Source organism: Nyctereutes procyonoides, unplaced genomic scaffold (assembly GCF_905146905.1).
Source record: "Nyctereutes procyonoides isolate TBG_1078 unplaced genomic scaffold, NYPRO_anot_genome, whole genome shotgun sequence".
NCBI lineage: Eukaryota > Metazoa > Chordata > Mammalia > Carnivora > Canidae > Nyctereutes > Nyctereutes procyonoides.
In genome coordinates this window covers 19,674,393-19,696,456 of record NW_026575135.1, presented here as the reverse complement: position 1 = coordinate 19,696,456, position 22,064 = coordinate 19,674,393, and the positions used below count along the sequence as shown (strand labels likewise).

At 50.3% G+C, this 22,064-nt stretch overlaps 1 protein-coding gene across 1 annotated transcript in view; it reads left to right on the top strand.

Moving 5' to 3' along the window:
- Positions 1-22,064, top strand: part of CCDC180 (coiled-coil domain containing 180) — a 63,768-nt gene that overhangs the window by 1,861 nt on the left and 39,843 nt on the right. The window contains 14 exon segments of the mRNA XM_055302237.1: positions 237-427; positions 3,345-3,433; positions 4,424-4,536; positions 5,373-5,501; positions 5,601-5,711; positions 5,832-5,927; positions 8,475-8,638; positions 9,689-9,808; positions 13,834-13,913; positions 16,203-16,291; positions 17,869-17,991; positions 19,096-19,269; positions 20,105-20,220; positions 21,553-21,679. Of these exon segments, the coding sequence (XP_055158212.1) occupies positions 237-427; positions 3,345-3,433; positions 4,424-4,536; positions 5,373-5,501; positions 5,601-5,711; positions 5,832-5,927; positions 8,475-8,638; positions 9,689-9,808; positions 13,834-13,913; positions 16,203-16,291; positions 17,869-17,991; positions 19,096-19,269; positions 20,105-20,220; positions 21,553-21,679 (1,722 nt within the window).

Sequence of the window (22,064 nt, the reverse complement as noted above, 5' to 3'; positions counted from 1 at the left end):
ATAAGCGTCTTGGCCCTCATTAAAATTTCTTAAGAGATATCTTTCTAGATGGTTGAATATTTGGGGGTGGGGTGCCTGCATGGCAAATACCCTGGCGTTGAAGGCCTCCCTGCAAAGTGTCTTCCTTCTGGCAAGTTCCCCCGTGACCTTATAAGACTGCCTGGTCAGGCCAGGGTGCTGGAGAGTGGATGTTTTGGGATGTTTGGGGAATCCACTGGGATCTTTTGTGGATACAGGCACAGCTGGTCCGCTCTCTGGCGGCCACCAGGAAGCATGCTGTGGAGCGGTCCATGACCCCCAAAAATGGCAAGAAGCCTTTGATGAAGAGGATGGATATCCCTGAAGGGGAGATATTGTCTGCTCGGCAGCAGAAGTGGGCACACAGCCTACCCAATGACTGGATCACAGAAAACCCTGTTCTCTACAGGTAGGTCCTGTGGTCCACACTGCACCTCCACACACTGGTGGTGTGTCAGAGTCTTCAAAGACTCAGAAAGATCTCATGCAAGATGAGGGCCAGGTAGGAATGAAGTCCCAGGTACCTCTTCAGAAAGAGAGAAGTAACAGCACCTCCTTTGCAGAACTCTAGGCTTCTCCCTCCATTCCTCTTCCTTCCTCCTCAGTAATTACTGATTGAGTGTCAGGGCTGGGTGCTGGGTATGGGATCCCACTCTCCTGGAACTTGAGGCCTTGATAGTAAATAAAAAAACAAGTCCCCCCAACGGTGGGAAGACTCTGACCCAGAGGATGAATGGGGGCCCAGAAGTCAGGAAAGCCCCTGAGACCAGAGGATGAGGGAAGGGAAGCATGGGGCAAGGCTCTGAGGCAGGAAGAGCTCAGTCCAATCCAGAAGGCTGAAGAAGTCAGTGGGCCTGAGGAGAAGGGTGGGAGATGAGGCTAGGAGAGGCTTGCTGACCACAGTCGGGATTTTGGACTACTGAAGTGAGCACTGATTTACCTTTCTGAGGCCTTCTGGCTGCCGTGTGCAGAATGTGGGGAGCTGCAAGAAGAGGCAGGGAGGCCAGAGAGGAGGCTGCTGCTGTCACTATAAGCCTGGTGGGGCTGCAAGACAGAGAGTAGGTTACTTCACATATATTTTGGAGGCAGAACCCACCAGACTAGGTTGTGGATTGGATGGGAGGAGTGGGCTCCTGAGAGTCCAAGGTCTGTGGCTTGAGCACTTGCGTGGACAACCAAGGCGCCATTCCTTGAGATGGGTGGCTATGGTATTGGGGCTGGAGACTGGGAGTTCCTCCTGAACCTCCACATTTAGAAGTTGAACTTGAGATTCCTGAGCTCAGACTCCTCAAGCAGGGAAAAAGGAAAGAAGAGGGAAAAGAGAATCTGCATCTACCTCACCGGGGCACTGGGGCTGAGCTTCCCTTGGCTCTCCAAGCTCTGCACAAGCCATAGACCCTTCCCTGGTCTGGGGCTCTGAAGGGGAAGTCAGTCTTTCTCTTCCTGCCTTTGTTTTCTCCCTCACCTACTTTGGGGCAGAGATTGAGCCAATGCTGGGTAAAGGTCTCTGCCCTGACCTACCTTTGACTTTTCCCAGGGAAATCTCCCCTGAGGTTTCTCTTCTCTTCTCTTCTCTTCTCTTCTCTTCTCTTCTCTTCTCTTCTCTCTTCTCAAGATTTTATTTACTTATTCATGGGAGACACAGAGAGAGAGGCAGATACATAGGCAGAGGGAGAAGCAGGCTCTCTATGGGGAGCCAGATTCAGGGCTTGATCCCAGGACTCCAGAATCACAACCTGAGCCAAAGGCAGGTGCTCAACCACTGAGCCACCCACGTGTCCCTCTCCTGAGGTTTATGACCCTCAGCACCTTTAGCTACCTCCAGATGGGCAAACCCACTGGTCACCGAAGCCCAGACTAGAAGTCAGTGTTCTCTAGGCCCTGTACCTGATGCCCAGTGCAGGGATCCAGAGGCACAGAGGTGGGTGCCAGCCGATGTACCCCTACTTCCCAAGAGGACTGTCCTGCAGCCTGGCTGTAACTCTGACTCCCACAAGGGTCTAAGCCCCCTCTCAGCTGACTTGAGAGTTACCTGTGCCTCCCACCAATCTCCGCTTCCCCAGGGTTTAGCCTAGGACCGCCCGTTATCCCATAACCAGATAGAGCATCAGTCAGGAGCTTTTTGCCCCACAGGACAGTGTTTTAAGAAAGGCACTTCTCATGGAAGGTGCTGGCACTGTGCTGTGCTTGTTTTCTGGAACAGACAAAGACAGCTCTGCCCTGGACCCAGATCCAGAGGACACCTCCCTGTGGCCTGTGGCAGGAAGAAAGATGTGTTTGTAACCTGCCAGGCTATGCTGCCCTCAGATGACTAGGGTCACTGACTCAGCATTGGCATCTCTCTGGAGGGCCTTGTCCCCTTTTTGAAAATTCAGCCAGCCAAAGCCAACCAGTTTGTTCCTTCACCCAGGGCAGGACCCCTGGGTGAGTGGAAGAGGAGCCCAAGGTAGGGGTAGAACAGCACCAGTGTCAAGTTCTTGGGTCAAGTGGCCGAGAAGCCAGAGCCATCAGCATTCCTGTAGTCAGAGTACCTGGGGCTCCCATGGGCACCTAACTGACAAGGTAGAAAGACCCACCTCTGGAGGGTCAGCCCAGGCCCTGTGATCTTCCTCGCTAATAAGGCTGCAGTGAGGACTGCGTGAGAAATGAGTAGAAAGCACTGCACATGTGGGGGCCCTGAGGCATGACAGGTGTCGTTGAGACCTGTTGTGTTTCTGTGCTGTTTGTCCTGTAGACAGTGTTATTCCAAAGCTAAGGTCATGCTCACCCACCCTCGTCCTCCCTGCTGAGATACTTGACCACCCTGGGTCTTAGCTTTCTCCTCCCATGCTGAAACCCCATGGACCATGGACCTTGGCCTCTCACATGGGTCTAGGAGTCTCAGCTCTGCTTTGTACCGTGACTTCTCTAAGCCCCCTCCCCCATCCTGCACAATGGGGTTACCCCAAATGCCTCATAGGATGGGTTGCTGAAGGAGCAAATGCTAAATGCTTAGCACTGGCCTGGCTTTCCCAGGATGGCCACGCCCCTTCTGGTCCTCAGTTTCCCCATGGAGAAAGGGCTCTTGCTTACTACCCACACTTGGTTTGCGGCTAGAGCAGAAGCAGACTTTGATTATGTGTCTAGGGACCGTGGAGCCTGCTGGCAGTAGATACCTGGGCAGTGTCTGTTGGGAGATGGGTACAGCCTCAGGGCTGTCTGGGACAGGGTAGGCCTGGGTTATCGCCAATACCCAGGATCCCTCTGAAGATTCCCTTCTGTGCCAGAGGTGCCCTGGTGTGGGGGAGGTAGCTGGGGGTTTACTGTCTTCTCTGCTTGTACTTCAGGGAAAAGGAAATGATCAAGAAGAAAAAATCTCAAGAAAGTGAGAGCACTGCTGCTGCCCGAGAGGTCCGGGGCCTCATGGACACCATCGGTGAGCCTCTGTTCAACTTTGAGAGCAGGCCTGGCTTTCTCCCCTCGGCCTCCTTGCCCGAGCCTCTTCTCCTGGGCCTTCTCCTCAATGCAGGGAGCTGGGGAGGGAGCAAGGGGCTCTGCACACTCAGCATTTACTGATGAAAATCAGTAATGGATGTTGCTTGCTTTACTGCAATGTCACAAGAGGATCTCAGTCTACATTGTCTTCATACTATGGAGGAAGACTTTTTCTTCCTAATTAAAAAAATAATAAATGCTCACTATAAGTAATTTCTACACGCAACGTGGGGTTTGAACTTATAACAGGCACCCCCTAGTACATGCTTATTGTGGAAAAACAAAAGAAGGAAATAAGCAGAAAGTAAAGATTCTCCCTTCACATAGCACTGCTTCTCCTCCCAAGAGTGTCACCCGCTGTGAAACCACATGGGGCATATGGTGTTGAGGTTCCCACATAGATTCAGGGACAGCAGAGCACAGGGCAGGAACGCACACCCTAGAGCACACATCCAAACCCCTGCTCAGCCACTGACTGTGTTTGTTCTTTATCCTCCATGTCTGAGTGTCCTAACTTGTAAAATGAGGCTGATAAAATAGAACTTGCCTCTCGGCCTCTTCAGGAGTGCTAGTTGAGTTAGAACAATGCCTGGTACTTGGTAAGTGCTATCTAAGTGTTGGTTATTCTTATCTGTATATGTATTTGCTTCCATAAAACTTTTTTTTTTTAACATAAATGGTCCCATCCTATACGTACTGTTTGGAAATTTTTTCTGGCATTTAACTGTTGAAGCAAGACTTCGTTTCTTATAACGCTTAGGGATCACCTTTGTCTTTTCTCCTTTTTCCTTAAGCCTCTGACACTGTGGCCTGGTTTTGGGGTCATTCTCCTGAACCAAGGCATTTTCTGCCTTGCTGACTTTTCCTGGGCACTCTCTTCTTGCCTTGAAACTCTGAGGACAGCCTCCTCACCTCTGTTGTTCTTCCCCAGTTCCTGAGAGGATCTGCGCCACCTCCCTGGGGACCACCGGTGTAGACTCTAAGAGGCAAGGCTACGAGAATGCTCTGGGGAGCTTTAAGGAGGAGATTGCTCAGATTGGGATGGTGAGAGTCCTCCCTCTCTCCCCTTCTGTTCCCGGGCCATTCCCAAGGTGGGCTTGTCACGGCACCTACCCTCCTAACCCCTCTCCTCCAGCTCAGAGGTCCTGAGTGGCTCACAGTGGTGTAGACAGAATCAGAGTAGCCATGTTTGAGTGGCTTATCATTAGTGCTTGTTATGAGCACAGCTCTCTGAGTCAGGTACTTTTTACTCCTACTTTACAGGTGAGACCCAGAAGGTCTTGCATGACTTGGCACATAAGGGGTCAGGTGGAAACTGGGCTCCAGGGCTGATGCCAGAGCCCAGCCCTTGAGCTCCCTGCTCAGTCCTGCTGGGGGGTACTCATCTTCCCACTCCCAGCCAGTCGTGATTTCACTCATCTGTCCCAGGTGTACATGAGCTCTACTTTTGCCCATGACTCTGGGGCTTTGGTTGTGCAACATAACTGAGCCCCAGTTTCCTCATTGGAAGTAAACTTGGAATTCTATCACTGGCCACTTCTTTAATGAATATTTGTTAAGCCCCAACCACGGACCTGGCCTGATGTCAGCACCTACTTCATGGGCTGTGATGAGGACCAAGTGGGTCTGAGGACAAGGGATCAGCCAGGAGCAGAGCACCCAGCACTGAATAAATGGTGCCTGACCTTGTGCTCAGGCTGTGAACTAATTAGTACACCATACCTCCTCAGGCCTAGGTAATGATTATCAGTTTGAGGCAGGACCACACCTGACACTTCCCCATCACAGGGTAGGGGGTGGTGGGGAAGGGACACTCCCCCACCCCCAACCCATCCTGGTGGTGTCAATACCATGGCCATTGCCCTACTGGCCTGTTTTAGGAAATGGAACCCTTCATCTTGGAGCCAGGAATACTTCTTTTAAAAAAGCTGGCCAAGTCTAATGAAGACATGGACCAACTCTTCAAAAAGGTGGAAAGCAACACCAACCTCGAAGACTACACCATCCAAGTAGGGGTTCCCTTGTGGCCAGGCCTGTCCCACCCAGGTCCTGCTCTTTCCTTCCCTGCCATCTGTCCTCCTAGCCTGACCCTATGCTTCTTGGCATAGACCCTGTTGGAGCTGTGGGAGCAGGTGGCAGAGAAGTTCCAGGTCCAGAAGCAGAGGATCAAGGAGCTGGATGAGGCCCTCCACAAGGCTGAGTTCTCCCGGGCAGATAAAGTGAGTTGGCCTGCAGGTGGGCTTGTGGTGGTTTTCACCTGTGGGATGTGTGAGGCCTTGTCTGTATCCTTGTAGGTCTCCAGGAAAAGAGAGTCGCTAACAATGGCACCTTGTTTCTAGCTCAAAAGTGTGTTGAAGAAATACATGGAAATCATAGAGAAAACATCCTACCTCGTGCAGCCCGATGTGTACGGGCTGATAAATAAGGAAGCGATGGTGAGTGGTTTGCATGTACTACGGGATCAGCCCATAGGTGGAGCAGGACCTGAGGATGCCCCAGAGCCCTATGTCTCGGGAATGATGGTTTTCTCATGGGTCACATTTCCAAGTAACTCAAGCTGGTCACTTGGGTTCAGAACCAGAGTTAAGTACTTCCAATAGAAATCTTTCTAAAGTACATGGCAAACATCCCTGCTGTCTTAATCCCAGTTACCTAGCCCAGTGTCACTGGTTTGAGCACTGATGATTTTACAAGCACTACTGGGCCCCGTCTCAGCTTACCTGGGTGCAGTGCAGTAGGTGCTGGATGATGGAACTGTCCTGCCCTCAGGGTGGTTTTGTGCCCTCATTGGCGACCCCAGCCTGCTCTGTTTATTTTTCTAGTGGTTCTCATGTGCCTTCCTGTGGGCTGTCAGTGTCTACTGTTAAACCATGTCTACCTCCTGGCTCTGTCCCTGCTGCTTCCCTGTTCACACCCCACCCTTCCCCAGCTGCTTTCTTTGGGTGTAGAAAACAAGAAATTTGAGGTTGTCCAAAATGCCTCCAAAGTCAGAGTTAAGTCTGATTCCCCCGCCATGTGAAAGGACACCTATGTACATATGTACGTGTTTTCCTCAAGTGTAATTAGCACACAGTGTGATGTCAGTCCCAGGCGTTCAGTACGGTGATCCCGCGATCCCGTACATCACTCAGAGCTCATCGTGACTGACGTGCTGTTAATCCCCTTGGGCTGTTTCACCCACCCCCTGCCCACCTCCCCTCTGGTGACCACCAGTTCTCTATATTAAGAATCTGGGAGGTTTTTAGGCCTCTTTTTTTCTTTATTCATTTGTTTTGTTTCTTAAATTTTTTTTAAATTTTTATTTATTTATGATAGTCACACAGAGAGAGAGAGAGAGAGAGAGAGGCAGAGACATAGGCAGAGGGAGAAGCAGGCTTCATGCACCGGGAGCCCGACATGGGATTCAATCCCGGGTCTCCAGGATCGTGCCCTGGGCCAAAGGCAGGTGCCAAACCGCTGCGCCACCCAGGGATCCCTGTTTCTTAAATTTGACATGAGTCAAATCATGATATTTGCCTTTCTCTGTCTGACTTACTTAGCATTTCACCCTCTATGCCCATCCATGTTGTTGCTTCCTCTGGCTACTCAGGAGCACATTTTGCTTGCATGGGCTTCCAGGTCCCCTGCAGTAAGCAGGGCTTGCCAGATCATGGGCCTCCTGGCAGTCACAGGGTGAAAGGAGCACAGTGCTCAGAATCCCAGAGGGGCTCCGGGTCAGGTCTGCACCTCGGAGTCCTGGACAAAGCACAGACAGGGAGCTGACACAGACCCCCTGCTCCACTACCCAGATACACAAGCTCCTGAAATAAGTCCGTTCGTGTACCTTGAACTCCCTGTCCATAAAATGGGAGGAATGATGCTTAAAGACCAATACCTGTTGGGGGAAGGGGGTGGTAAAAGAGAGCTTAGCAGTGGCCTTGGTCATGTGAGACAAGCAAGAGTGCCTAACTTTCATCCAATGGATCTATTAGGGGAGTCAGAGTTAGCAGCATCCCAGGGATGTTTCATTGCTTGACTTCCACATGCTTATTTTACTCATTATAACAACTAGCACTGGCTACTTACTCTACGTGCATCTATCTCATTTAATTTCACAAAATCCCTGTGATGCCAATAGCAATAGCCTCACATGATGGCAGCAGAATTGGAGGCTTAGGAAAAACCTGCCAGTGCCCCCCAGCTAGGAAGTATAGCTGGCAACAAATCTCAGATTCCAGTGAAAATTGTTACTGGGATTTCTACCTGTTGAGCTTGGCAGGTTCTCACCCTTGCTCCAAGGTGGTCCCTTGAGGGCTTGGGGCAGTTATGGGGACATTTGGCTGTTGCACTCCTGGGGGCCATGGGAGAGACTGCTCTCAGAAAGGGGGAAGGCTACTCAGTGGCAGAACAGTGCCACAAAAATGAAGAATTGTCCCCACTGCCTTGCCAAGGATGCCCAGGGGAGGATCACTGGGAGGACTGTGGAAGAACGTTCTAGCTCTGGCCTCATTTGGCAATTGGGTCTTCATTCTCCTCACAACCATATGTGACTGGTCCCTGATGGCATGAGCATTCTGCTTTTGGAACAAATTCATAAAAAAAAAACCCCAAAAAACACAACCCAAACATTTAAACACTAAGAGCCCATGAGAGTGCTTATCTCCAGTGAACTAAAACCAGCTTCTTTAACAATCTGATATGGTCTTGGGACTGGGTTGAAGAAGGTACATAGGTAAGTCAGGATTCATAGGTAAGCCTTCAGGAAAGACCCCTGTCACTGACCAGGGCTGCTCAGCCCCTGGCAACTTCATCGAGTGTCCAGTGACCCCTCAGTGTCCCTTAGATGCCGCCACAGCCCTACTCAGCCCCACTAGGCCCCAGGCCCTCAGCCTGCACCTCACCTGGCCCCCCGCCGCAGCCCCCCTCCATCCCTCTCCAACCCAGCCCAGTTCTCACCTTGGAAAGCGTCTGCCTCGTGTAGAGCCTGCCCGCCTGTACCACAGGTTATAAACCAAGCCCTACTGGCCAACCGGAGGGCCATCGCCCAGCTGTTCATCAACCTGATGGAGGCCACGCTGCAGCAGGAGCTCAAGAGCCACCATCGCTGGCAGAGCCTGGTGGACACCTGGAAGGCTCTCAAGAAGCAGGTGCTGGTGCAGAGTTTCAGGTCTGTGACTGCCCGCACTGCCCGCAGCTCTTCCCTGGCCCACCTGGAAGGCTGGCACAGCAAGCAGGTGGCCCTGCCCTCCTATTTTCCATACTCCAAAATGCTGCTGTTCTTTTGGAGGGTAAAACCATGTGCTCTTTTTTTTTTTTTAAGGTACAGTAGATAACAATGTAAAGAAGAAATTAAAAATCACTATTAATCTCTCACCACAGGGAGAAGCACAGCTGATATTTTGGTATATTTCCTCCCAACCTTCTTTAGAGCCACACTGCATATGTCACTCTATATCTTATTTTCTTCATAAACATTATCACATAAGCATTTTCTGAGCATAGTACCAATTGTTTGAAAACATCTGCCTGTTATCTGCCCAATTTCCACTCTACTGTTACATGTAACCCTGTAGTACTGAGCTGAGAATGGTGCTCCCTTGGGCTTTAGTACTTCCTGGCCTCTGGTAGTTTCACCTCTGGGAGGGAGGGAGAAGGCCTATCTCCATGCTTCCTCCACCAGGTGGCATTTTTGTTAATCTGGCCAACAAGCAAGGCTTTCTTTTGCTCGTTGGGCCATGGTATCCATGGAGGACGGATGCCAAAGAATGTCTGTCCATCTGCACTGTGGGTCTGGGGAGGGGAGGCCCATCTGCACACCTGAATTTCCAGATGGAGAACCTCAGAGTCTGACACTGAGGATGAAAGAAAAGGCCTGGATGAAAGAAAAGGTACATCCTCATGGATGTACCGAGGCCTGGCTTCACCTGTATTTTCCCTGTGAACTTGATCAAGTACTTGAACGTTTTAGAGCCTTTTATTCCTTATGCAAGGCAGACATGATGATGGGCCAGTGTGAGGGTTTCTGTGGTTCTTTTCTCCCACTTCCCTCACTCCCTCCTTTCATCATTGTCCCAGAGGCCCCCAACGGGGAGGAAGCAGCAGGAGTGGTATAAGGGTGCTTAGGTTCAGAATGTCCTCACCATGCATCTCATCCCCATTCTCCCACCTCTCCTGCCCCTCTCCTCTCCATGGTGCCAACGCGTGTCTGGATGCCCAGTGAGTTCATGGCCAGTGAGAGGATCCAGGCTCCTCCGGCTGTGAAGAAGGAGATGGAGAGCATGCTGAAGAACCAGAAAGTCCTGCAGGAAAAGCGGCTGGAGCATCTCTGCACCATCTGGTACACTGGGAAGAGGCTGTAGCGAGGGATGCTATGGAGGAGGCAGGCACGGTCCTCAGCATTGACCATTCTCCTGAGGCATCCTCCAGGCCAGGCCATCTCCTTGTTCCCTAGTCCTGTGCTGGCTGCCTGGGCCCACTTTCTGGGGTGTTTCAGCCCTAATGGCAACAAAGAACACGACACATTTGCCGGGGAAGTCTAGTGTGACTGAGCCAAAAAATGTGGGAGGAGGCAGTGGCAAAGGGGGCGGGGAGAGTGGGGGTTGACAGGGAGAGGTTAAGGGGTTAGACTTTTTCCTAAGGGTTGGTAGGGAGCAGAGTGGCTCCATCAGCCTTGCAGTTTGGAGGGTAAGTTGGAGCGTCTGAGTCTGGAGCCTGGAAGTCAACGAGGAGGCTGCTGCCATTAGACAGGAACCCTGGATGCGCCCCTCAGACCTGGGCTCACCTAGCTCTGATTCCTTAATAAGCTGTTTGGTGAGGGGCACAGTGAATGTCCTAGACCCAGGAAGCCTTGGGAATCCTGTAGCATCCACTCTCAACAGCAGGATGGAACCTGCACAGACCTGCAAGTAGAGATGCTTCACGTGCTGGGAGATGCTCCTCCCCTTCCTGGGAAACTTGGTCCCGCCCACTCATAACCCTGGTAACCCTGGGTTACCCTCTGGTCCCCCCACCATAGCGCCTAAGTTCTCCTAGGATATCAGTGACAATTAGAACCCCACACAGTCTCCTCCAGGGCAGGCACATTTTTATGCAGGTGTAAAACTCACAAGGTGGATAAAAACCTCAGCATAAGGTAAAGTGTTTTTCTTGTTTTCTGTCACTTTTTCTGACTGAGTCCCTGTTTATTTATTTGTTTTTTAAAAATTTTATTTATTTACTAATGAGAGACACAGAGAGAGGCAGAGACATAAGCAGGAGGAAAAACAGGCTCCATGAAGGAAGCCCGATATGGGACTCGATCCTGGAACCCTGGGATCACGACCTGAGCTGAAGGCAGATGCTCAACTGCTGAGCCACCCCAGTGTCCCAGAGTCCCTGTTTATTAAACTGGGCCAAACTCAGTCTTTCTTGGGGTTGTATCCATTGAGGTGAAGCCACAAATCCCCACCCATTACAGACCTGGGGAAGGGGTCTGTTCCTCTGTATTTGATCCACCCACATGCCCTGGGGCAACCATCACAGCGTCTACACAGCTGGATGCAGGAATCTTGAGGAGGCTACTCTGCACCCTTGTGTCCCCACACCCAGGCAGCTGTTGCCCCCAGATACCTGGGTCTTAGAGCTGGCCCCCATGGCCTTCCACCAGGAAGGAGGACCCAGGCTGCCACTGCCAGGCAACTTCTGTCCTCTGAGTCTGCCCCTGCTCCCAGCCCCCTTCCTTTGGGTGAGGAGAGAGTCCTGGTCCTTAGTTCTTAGCTGCTCCCCTAGCCTCCCCCCCAGGACTCCTGGCCTACTTCCACCAAGGCTTCCCCTCCCCAGTGCTCTAGACTCTCCTGAAAAATTAGATTTTGAGAACCAAATCCAGAAAGATATCTAGGCTGCTGTCTTTTCTACCCTGCCACATCCCTTACACAGGCTGTGAACAGAGGGCTGGCTGGCTGGCTACCTGCCTGAGAGAAGGGAGGGACAGGGCCAAAGACATGCAGGAAAATGCATTTCCTGGTGTTCCTGGCCACTGCTGGGAAACGCCATGTAATCGCAGTGTCTGCATGCAGAGCATGGAGCTGGTGGGTGACTTGATCTGACCTGAGGAAGTTGAGGGCAACTCTATGAAGTCAGAGGCAAGAGTATGCATGTACAGGACCCAGCAGCTCCTCAGTGGGACTATAGAAAGGAGTAAAGCCAGGACACAATCTGTGTCTGGAAGTGTGTACTGCAAACACAAGCTCAAATGTAGAACTTAAAAGTAAAGTTGCAAGGGATCCCTGGGTGGCGCAGCGGTTTGGCGCCTGCCTTTGGCCCAGGGCGCGATTCTGGAGACCCCGGATCGAGTCCCACGTCGGGCTCCCGGTGCATGGAGCCTGCTTCTCCCTCTGCCTATGTCTCTGCCTCTTTCTCTCTCCCTCTGTGTGTGACTATCATAAAAAAAAAAAAAAAAAAAAAAAAAAAGTAAAGTTGCAAAGCCTTGAGCATAGAATTCCAGTCAACATCAAGAGCGAAGGTTTGGGTTTGTGGTTTGTTTGTACAAGAAGGTCTTGACAGCACCCTCAAAGCACACTGTTCAGACAGCCACCTATGTCTTCTTACCCTGTCAAGGAGCTAGGGAGCCTTTTAATCAAGCCCAAGGAGCCGTCCCAGGAACTGCCTCCTATGGGATTCCATACCCCATCCTGAAACCCCATAGTCCCAGACTTGCTTCTCTGCTCATGCAGGTGCTCTGCAGCCTGTGGGCAGTGATGTCACAGGACTGGAGTGTCTTGATAAGATTCCCATGGTTCCCAAGAGAGAGTTTTCCAAAGTCCTGGGAGAGTGCCCATGGATTTCCTAGGACCCAATGATCATGTGCATATCATTTAAAAATAATTTTTTACATTCAACTTTTATTTTGGAATAATGTTAGATTTACAGAAAACTTACAAAGATAGCACACAGGATTCCTGTATGCCCCTTAATTAGTTTCCCCTAATATTGTTCTCTTACATACAAAACAGAAATGAACTCGCATGCATTCCCATCACCTAGACACCAGGCATTTTCAGATTTTACCAGTTTTTCTACCACCGTCCTTTTTCTGTTCCAAGACTCATTCCAAGACACAATACTGCCCTTACTATAGTGTTTAGATGTGAGGATATGCCGTGCACACTATTTCAGTTGTCTTTTGTTCTTTACGGTTCCACCATAAGTAGGGTCCTTCATTGTCAAAAATGTCCCAGTTTGGACAGTAAGTTATGTGGTCCTCCTAGTTATATGCATCTTTCCATACTATTAAACACTACTCAAAATTTAGTGACTTAAAACAACAAGCATTTCTTGTTTTTCACTGTTCTGTGGGCTGTTTCCCACAGGTGTTTCCTCCAGTCTGGGCTGATAGGCTGGGACTGGGTGGTCTAGGATGGCCTCACTCCCAAGTCTGGAGCCTGGGCTCGGACAGCTGGAGCTTCTCTGGTGGTGGTGGCAAAACTCCCTGCAACAAGAGAGGGCAAGAGGGGTACCCAAGCCTTTCCAATTCACTGTCATGCTTGCTAATGTCTCATTGGCTTAAGCAAATCACGTGGCCCAACTCAGTCCCGCCCCAGAAATAGACTGAGGCAGCAGCTAATGATTTTGGCAGGTTTTTCAATCTGCCACACTATTCTTAATGACTTCAGAGAATTCACTGTACTGTATTTAGACAGAACACTCTTGTTGGATATGAAGTTTGTGATTTCTTGAGTGCTTATAAACAGTACTGTTAGGCGTCTGCCTTAATGCATAAACTTTGTATGCATTGTTATCTCAGATTCGGTTCCTAGAAGAAGAAGAAGGCAAGTAGGTTTCCTTTGTCAAGTGATGTGAACCATTTGCTTTTTCCCATTGGGAAAATTCCATTTTTTTTTCTTTTTCTTTTTCTTTTTCTCTTTCTTTCTTTCTTTCTTTCTTTCTTTCTTTCTTTCTTTCTTCTTTCTTTCTTCTTTCTTTTTGAGAGAGAGAGAGTGTACCCATGTGAGGTAGGGGAGGGGAAGGGAAGAGGGAGAGGGGGAGAAAGAGAATATTAAACAGTCTCCATGCCCAGGGAGGAGCCCCTACACCAACTCCATCTCATGACCCTGAAATTATGACCTGAGGAGAAATCAAGAGTCTGGGATTTAACAGACTGAGCCACCCAGGTGTCCCTGGTTTTATTTTCTAAGTAACAGACTTGTTAAGATTGATAGACCTTTTATGGGTTATATTTTTGGCACCAGGAAATCCCTAGCAAGTCAATTGTTTGATGTTTACATAGTTACTACTCTGGGACTACATGCCTGAAAGATGCTGTCAACTCCGGTAAGTGAACGTTTTATTCAAGCATGGCTTACTTGTCATATCTTCCTTCCCCAGTGACCTTCTGCCCCCCAATTACAGCAGAACTCAGCTGACTGAATGGCATTCTGCTCTCAGCTTCTTAAATAAGAACCTCGGTGAGTGAGGTTTGTGGGATACCACGTGGGTCTCTTCAGAATCCTGGTCAAGTAGTAGCCAATCATTTACGTTAGAGTCCATCGTTAACTCAGGAGTGGGGGCAGGCCCCCTGGAGGAGGAAGGGAATGTAGATGGAAGAGTGAACTCTGAGGGTTCATATAGGATCTCCAAAACCTTGCTGGTAGAACCCTCTCCCTCCCATAGCTTCCTGGTCACTGCCCAGCTGGCATGGCTGCCAGCCACACACTCTGACCCTGAACCTTGACCACAGCAAGGAGCCAGAAGGATGGCTTTGATGACCTCCTGTGAGGACAGCTTGCGGGCCAGATCCTGGGCATATGAGATGCCAAGCATGTAGTCTTGTAGTCAGAGAGACGTGGGTTTGACCCCCAGCTCTGTACCATCCCAGCTGTGTGACTTTGGGGAAGTTATGGCCACTCTTGGCCTCAAACTGCTCCTCTATAAAATGGGGATCTCCAGAGGAATAATAAAGGTATCTACCTTGTGGGGTTGTTGTGAGGATTGCATCCTGCGGTCTAGTTGAGTGCTCAATAATAAATCGTAATGTTTAAAAATGCTCTATATCAAGGGTCCTCAAACTCCCACCCGTGGGCCTCTGCTTGTTTGCAAGTTTCATTGGAACATAGCTGTGCTCATTTGTTCACATATAGTCTCTGGTTGCTTCTGCTCTACAGCCTCAGAAATGAGTAGTTGCAACAGAGACTTCATGGCTGGCAAAGCTGGGAATATCTACTATCTCACCCTTAATAGAAAATGTTTGCCAAGCCTTGTTCTGGAAGATTTAGGATATTTCCATGTCTTTTGAGGCTTACAGCAACCTGGTGAGGTCAGTAGTGTCATTGTCCCCCTGTGATGGAGAAGGACTCAGAGGCATAGAGAGGTGAGGTATCCTGCCCATGGTCACACAGCTAATGAAGTCACACCTGCCCGTGACCTGGGTACTTTGGTTAAAAGTATCATTGCTCCCAGGGCTCTTAGGTTTAGAATTTCAAAGGTATTATAATTATAATACCAAGGGTAAGAGCCTCAGGACCCCAAATAATAGCAACAATTGCCATTCACCAGGCACCTCCTAGGGACAGGTGTGGGGCTGGGCCCTGGTAACCAGCAGAATGGATTGTGCCTTGGGTGTTTCCAGTCCAGGGCAGAAGTCAGATCATGCAGGATGTTATAGCAGAGAGCAGACAGGTGACCAGCATGTTTTTGGGGGCACAGCTTGGTTAAGGGTCACATGAGACCTTGCCAGGGAACTGTTCATCCAGTCAAGAACTACAAGGCAAGAGCTGGCCAAGCCAGCTGAGGGGAGCTTTTCAAGCAAAAGGAATAGCATATGAGGTAGCTCAGAGGCAAGACAGAGCTGGGACCTTTGGAGAAAGGAGAACATGGCAGCGGAGGCTGGAAGATGCCAAGGGGCTAGACTGTGCTGGCCATGGGGCCCTGTGCACGAGGCTGGGATTTATCTTGTGGGAGTGGGAACCCAGGGCAAAGTTCTGAGCCAGGAGTGATGACGTCAGAGTGGGAAGAGGTCAGAGGGTACAGGAGTGGAAGCAGAGATCACAGGGACTTCACAGGACAGGTAAGGATGTGCTGGCCTAGGAAGTCCCCTGCAGATGGTGACACAAGCTTTAGAGCTTCTCCTGGTCAGTTCCACTGCATATCTGCCCTTCCTGGTGTCCTACATTACCCTGCTTCCATCTGCCCTGTCATCCTCCTCGCCCTTCTCAAAAAACGACCACCACAGAATTTTTGTGCTCTCTTTCAGTTTCTAGAACTGCCAGGAACGTTAAACTTCAGCTGCTTATCTTAGACACCAAGAGTCACACTGAGTTTATTAGAAAGTGGGAATCAGTAGGCAGGAGGGGTGAAAATTGATCGGCCAGCTTCTGAGTGTTCTGCTAGCCCGTCCACTTCTTATGGAACTAGCCACAGATGTGATCTGTGAACGCTCATTAATTTACACCCTTGATATTGTATTATGATTTGGTACAACCTGAAAAGAATCTTATTGGCCTTGAAGCAGAGTCAAGAATCAGGGTTAGAATAGATTCAGAACAGATAAAGACAACTCCTTCAAGGCCCTTCTCTTGGGGGTGTCGGGGACTTTGTGGGGAAGGCGATTCCAGCCCCTGATCTGAACTGGAACCACTGATCTCACCTCAGTTACCTCTGCTAAAGGGAGAAGCTGCCTCCCTTGTGAAGGGGGAAACTCTGGTCTCCCCTCTTCCTCCTGGAAGAGCAGCTAACATGTTTTCTTTCTGCCCACGGAGATAACTACCACATGGACTGCATGATGCGGATCCGCCTGCAGTATGAGAAGACCTGGCAGGAGTGTCTGGCGCATGTGCAGACATGCAAGGTGGGCGCCCCTCCCGGCCCCGCCCCTGCCTCTCTCCAGCCTGGATCCCCTGCTTTCCTCCCTCATAGGCCCCAGGCCTTCACTGGCCTCGGGCATCCCTGTGCCTAGACCCCTCCTCCTCAGCTCTGCCCACCCATCGTCACTCAAGGGGTAGCCCAGCATGACCTCCTCCAGGAAGACCTCCCTGATGAAGGTATACACTCTCTGAGCATGTCAGACTTCAACCTTGACCATCTGCGCCACTTAGAGCACCTGACATTATTGCTTCCAGGGAGGTTGCATCCCAGGGGTTATTTCCAGGGCTTCACTTTTGCAAGTAGTGGTGCCACTGCTGTCACATCCAAGACTTCTGTCCACCCCGTCCGCCTTTGTCACAGGGTGAGACAGTGAGTTTACTGGCAGACCACTTCAATGACAAAGCCTGGTTTTCTGGGGGTCCACAGAAATATTTTGTCAACATGACCCCTCCCTGCCTCCTGGCTCCAGCAAGTTCCTGCTACTCCACCCCTCCTGAGTCTGTAGACCTGTGGTTCTGCCACCGAGACTCCCAGGTGAGCAGAATTCACAGGGAGCAGAGCCTTTATGGTCCATGCAGCCTCCCCAGGGGCTGTGCCACCCACTTGCACACGCTCACATTGAATCCTGCGAGGTCCTACAGGGCAGGTATCACCAGCTCCATCTGGAGATGAGAAAACCAAGTTCTCCAGAAGCCCAGGGGCTGCCCATTTGCACTGTGGCCTCAGGGGCAGCCACATGCCTCTCAGTCTGCTTTTTCAGGGTGTCAAGCCTCAGAAGCAAAGCCTGGACGGAGAGGAGGGAGGGAAACCTTTGCCCTAGGAGAGCCTTCCCAGCACTGTGCCCCTGGCAGTTTCTTCCCCTTCCCCTGCCTCCTGGGACCTCGCTGGGGAGCTCAGTGGCCCTTGGTCCCGGGTGCCAATCCTTGTGCCCATTCTCATTTCCCCTTGTAAGACATGGCAGGGGATAAGTTGCAGCCAGCATATACCCCAAGATTGTATTAGCCCTGACAGAGGAAGGGTGCTTGGTATCCCTATTCAGCAGCATTGGAAGTATATGACTATAGACCATTTTTATTTGGGGTAGGTTGGTTTACATTAGATTTTGTGCATAAACCAAGGCTTTATTACTATGAAGAGCCAGCTTTCCAGTTGGCATAATAGGGATTCAGTCATAGGAAATAGGAGCCCTCTTTGACTCGCAGCAATGCTGAGGCTGCAGGATGGCTGATTATACCTTTAGGGTCTGTTGGTTCTGAGTTCAGATCCCAGCCCCACTACTTGCCAGATGGGCGGCCTCCAGCAAGTGTCTTCACTTCTCTGAGCCTTGGTTTCCTCATCTGTGGAATGAGACTGATGAGGACACCTTCAGGGGGTTCAGTGAGACCATGGGTAGTACGCAGCACCTAGACAAGCTGGGTGGACCAAAAACATAGATCATCTCTTACCACTAGGAGGGTTTCCCCTGAGGCTGGGTGACAAGCAGAGCTCAGGGGACAGCGACAGGCCCCGAGGTGAAGCCCTCACCAGACCTAAGCCAGGCTCTGTCTTATTTGCCTCCAGAAGCAGCTGCTGGACTGGAAAGCCTTCACTGAGGAGGAGGCAGAGAGCCTGGTGAGCCCACACTTCTTCCAGGTGGTGGGAACGCTGCAGAGCAAGGTGGAGGAGGAGCTGGAGCTCTTAGATGTATGTAGCTGGGGACCCACAGCTGGGGAGCAGGGTGGGCGGGGAGGGGTATCGCCCGAGTGCCAGGCTATGAGAAGACCAGAGTCCAGGGGCTCCGACTTCCTTGTCACTAGCGAGTCCATTTTCCTTTGTCCTGGCCGGGCTCTGGAGTGGTTCCTCTGCGCCGGGTGCTCCAGGCTCACCCCCGGCCCCCAGCTGCCCGCTGGCACCCATGCTGCATGTGGCTCGGGTAGTGGGTACTCCTTGGAATCATTGCTGAGTCTGGGTGCTGAAGGGCCACAAGGGGTAATGTTGCCCCAGGACGCTTAGCACCTGGAGCTGGCTGGGAAGCACTGTCTGCTGAGGGCCAGATAGTAAATATTTCAGTTCTCTGTGGGCCATCAGGTCTCAGTAACAGATTCTCACTCTGCTGTTGTCACACAAAAGCTGCTGTGGGCAATGCAAGAATGAATGAGTGTGACTGGGCTTCAATAAAATTTCATTTGTGAACACTGAAATTTGAATTTCATATAATTTCCACATCATTAAATAACTTTGATTTTTTTTCTCCCAACAGTTAGAAAATGTAAAATCTATGCTTAGCTCTCAGGGCCAAACAAATAAAAAAGGCAGAGGGCCAACTTTAGTTTCCTAGGCCAAGTTTGCTGAGCCCTCACCCCAATGGAAGCATACAATACACCTATAAAATGGGGAGAGGTGAGGATTTAACAGCAGAGTGTGGTGTTTGGCTCAGCTATGAAGAATCAGGGGATTCTGAAGAAGGAAAACTGCCAGGCTGAGATGGCTGTGGCCTTCCTGGTACCAAGGCTAGTGACTGGGCTTGATCCTTCTTCTAGGCCCCAAACTTTCCCTTCTTCCCATGAGTGACCTCAATGAATATGGGACAGGTCTAGAGATGGGGATTCGGGGTCAGCAGAGGAGGGAGGGCCAGGAGCCATTGTGTGACCCAGGAAGATGCCCTTGAGGGATGGTGCCTGGGCAGTGATGACCAGTCCTTGGAGATGTGGGGCCTCCACTGGCTGGCAAGGGAGCCCTGGGTTGGGGGGCTTCTCATCCGGGGCCAGTTGGCTTTCAAGGCCCCTTCTCTGGGTCCTGCCACTGCAGAAATCCTTCGAGGGCCTGGCAAAGCAGACAGAATGGCAGAGCTCAGATCTCTTCAACTACTTCCAAGAGGCTGTGCAGCTGTGGGAGGCACATCAGAACATGCTGTCGGTGCAGGACCTGGAGCTCGAGAAGAGGATGGAGCTGCAGCGGCAGAAGCACAGCCTAGAGGAACAGGTGTGGCTCCTAGGGCCCAGGGGAGCCTCTGCAGGGCGTGAGGCAAGGGCCACACCCAGACTGTCAGCTGCCCGATGGCTCTGCTTGGTGGCAGGTAACCTCAGCCAGCATTCAGATGAAAAAAGAAAAAAAGTTTCCACCATATTTACTTCACAGCATAGCTAAAAATTAACCCCAGACTTATCTTAGACTCAAATGTGAAACCTTAGCTATAAAACACAGATAGAGAAATTGAGGCTCACCTTCCCCATAGGCCTTGATGGGAGTAGAAGAAATCTGTCAGTCAGGTGTGAGCTAGTGATGGGTCCCTGGACCCAAATGTGTCTGTTAGAGAGTGCGCATGAGAGACAGACTGGGTGGGGGGAAGTGCGAGCATCTACCTCTGGCAGTCACCCTGTGCCCACAGGAGATGTGCTGGGCCCCAACCCTACCTGCCTTCACACAGTCTAGGGAATGGAGGGCCACATCCAGCATCTGATCTCAAATACAATTGATGTCAAGGAGAGCAAGGGGCAGGTGCCATGGGAAGGTGTAGCATGGGCCTGCCCAGGTGGGACAGGTGTAAGGGACATGTCCCTGAGGAGTCCCATCTGAGCTGGGTCTCCAGGGATGTAAAGTAGACAGAGCAGAACATTATCGACAGAGAAGAGCCTGGAGCATTGAGGGTAAGCGTAGTGACACATTTGGTGCCCCTTTGTGGAGGAGAAAGTCCTGAGGTACCCGCACCTCAGCTCGGGTGTCAGGGTCTCTGCATGTCACTCACATGCACTCTGTGAGTTTTGAGTTTTGGTAATTCATGTCTGCTTCTTCCTCCTATTTTGGATGCTGCTGCCAGGCCCAGGAGGCCCGCCTTGATAAGCTCTTGGACCAACTGAGGCAGCAAAGCCATGAGGAAACATTGAAGATTCACCTGGAAAAAGCCAAAGATTTTCTGAAGAATATGAAATTCAGGTAGGCAGACCAGATCCTGAAAGAAGGGAATGGCCTGACATACATACTCAAGAGCTGAGGCCATCTGCTTAGGAGCCCAGGGTGTGCTCAGCAAGCTCATGATGAAAATGTTGCATCTAGCTTTGGAGAATATCCTCGTGGTCCTTTGCAGCTCTGCTCTCAGCCAACACAGAAGCTTCCAGGAGGAATTCTGATCAGAAAAATTTATGGAGGGAGATTCCAAGGCCATGTAGTTTAAAGGTCAAGAGCATGGGCCTTCTCACTCCCTTTTCAAATTTAAAACATTTGTGCTCTTTGTTAAAGAAAAAAAAGTTAACTGACACAAACATGTAGAACTTTCCCCCTCATTCCTGCCCACCTCTTCCTTTCCTTGGGCATGTACATTTATGTGGATATAAATAGATATACAGTATTTTAATTAATTAATTAATTAATTAATTTTAAAGATTTTATTTATCCATTCTTGTGAGAGAGATAGAGAGAGAGAGAGAGGCAGAGACACAGGCAGAGAGAGAAGCAGGCTCCATGCAGGGAGCCTGACGTGGGACTCAATCCCAGGTCTCCAGGGTTACGCCCTGGGCTGAAGGTGGCGCCAAACCGCTGAGCCACCTGGGCTGCTTGATATACAGTGTTTTTAAAATAAAAATTGGATCATGCCATGCAAGTAGATCTCTAACTGCAGGTAGATGTCCATTTTCTAATGACCATGTAGAATTAATCAGTACAGGTGCTTCATACTGGTCTAATCATCCCCCGATGGATTGGCTTTTTAAGATTGGTTCCAGTTTCTCAATATTAAAAACACTTCTCTGTGAACTGTCGTGTATCTCTGTGCCTTTGTACAATGAATTCTATAGGGACCATTCATAGAAATGAAACCACACTGCCAAATGATTGCAGCACTTAGTTTCAGAAGTGTATCTTGAGACAAATAAGTCACCTCCCTACCCCCAGCCTTGTCTCCTTACCTGGGAAACAAATAAAGTCTGATCCCTGGGGCACAGGAGGGTTTGAATGGATGATGTAGGTAAAGTTCAAAGACTGTGTTGGGACAGTGGACAGGAAACGGGAACCCATGTTACAATAGAAAACTCTCCTGTGTGCGTTTTACGAATGTTCTACAAAAGAGTATGTATTCCTTGTGTGGTCGGAAAAATAGCAAAACCAAGGATTACCAGAGTGAAAGGAAGCATGTGCAGTGGCTCTGTGCAGAATGACCTAGGTGGGCTTCCAACCCATCTTGGTGTGTCCTGGGGTGCGACTCTTGGTTGGGGTCTCCCACACTCGGTAGAGCCGCCCCTTAGGCAGTGGTCTTGTCTCCCTCCCTCCCAGGTATGAGTGTTTCCACAAGCTCCTGATAAAGGAAGTGATGGAGTACCCAGTGACCATACTGAAAGAACTGAACTCTTACAGCTCCACCCTTAGCCAACACTTCTACGTCCGTGAGATCTTTGAACAGGTATGGACAGGGATGCAAATACCCAGCCACTCACTGAGAAGCAAAGGGGAAAGGATATCTTCTAGTTTTGATCTGCCTTAACTTTTCACACCTTCATTAACCCCTACCGAGTTTGAATCTGTCAGGCATTAAGGAGTAAGAAGCAGAAGGTATCTCTAAAAGAGACCATTTCTTTCTTAGATTAAAAGAGGATGAAAGGCTCAGAACTCAGGTTTGTCTGGAATTATGATGGAAAGACTATTTTCTAAAACTCTGAGTTCCATTCATCCTCCTCACCACTAACTACCCCATCACCCTCCTACCAGCACTCTGCCCTGCCCTCTCTCTGGCTCAAAAGTCCCTCACCAACTCTGCAGCCCCTGCCAAGTCCAACTCCCAGTCCTAG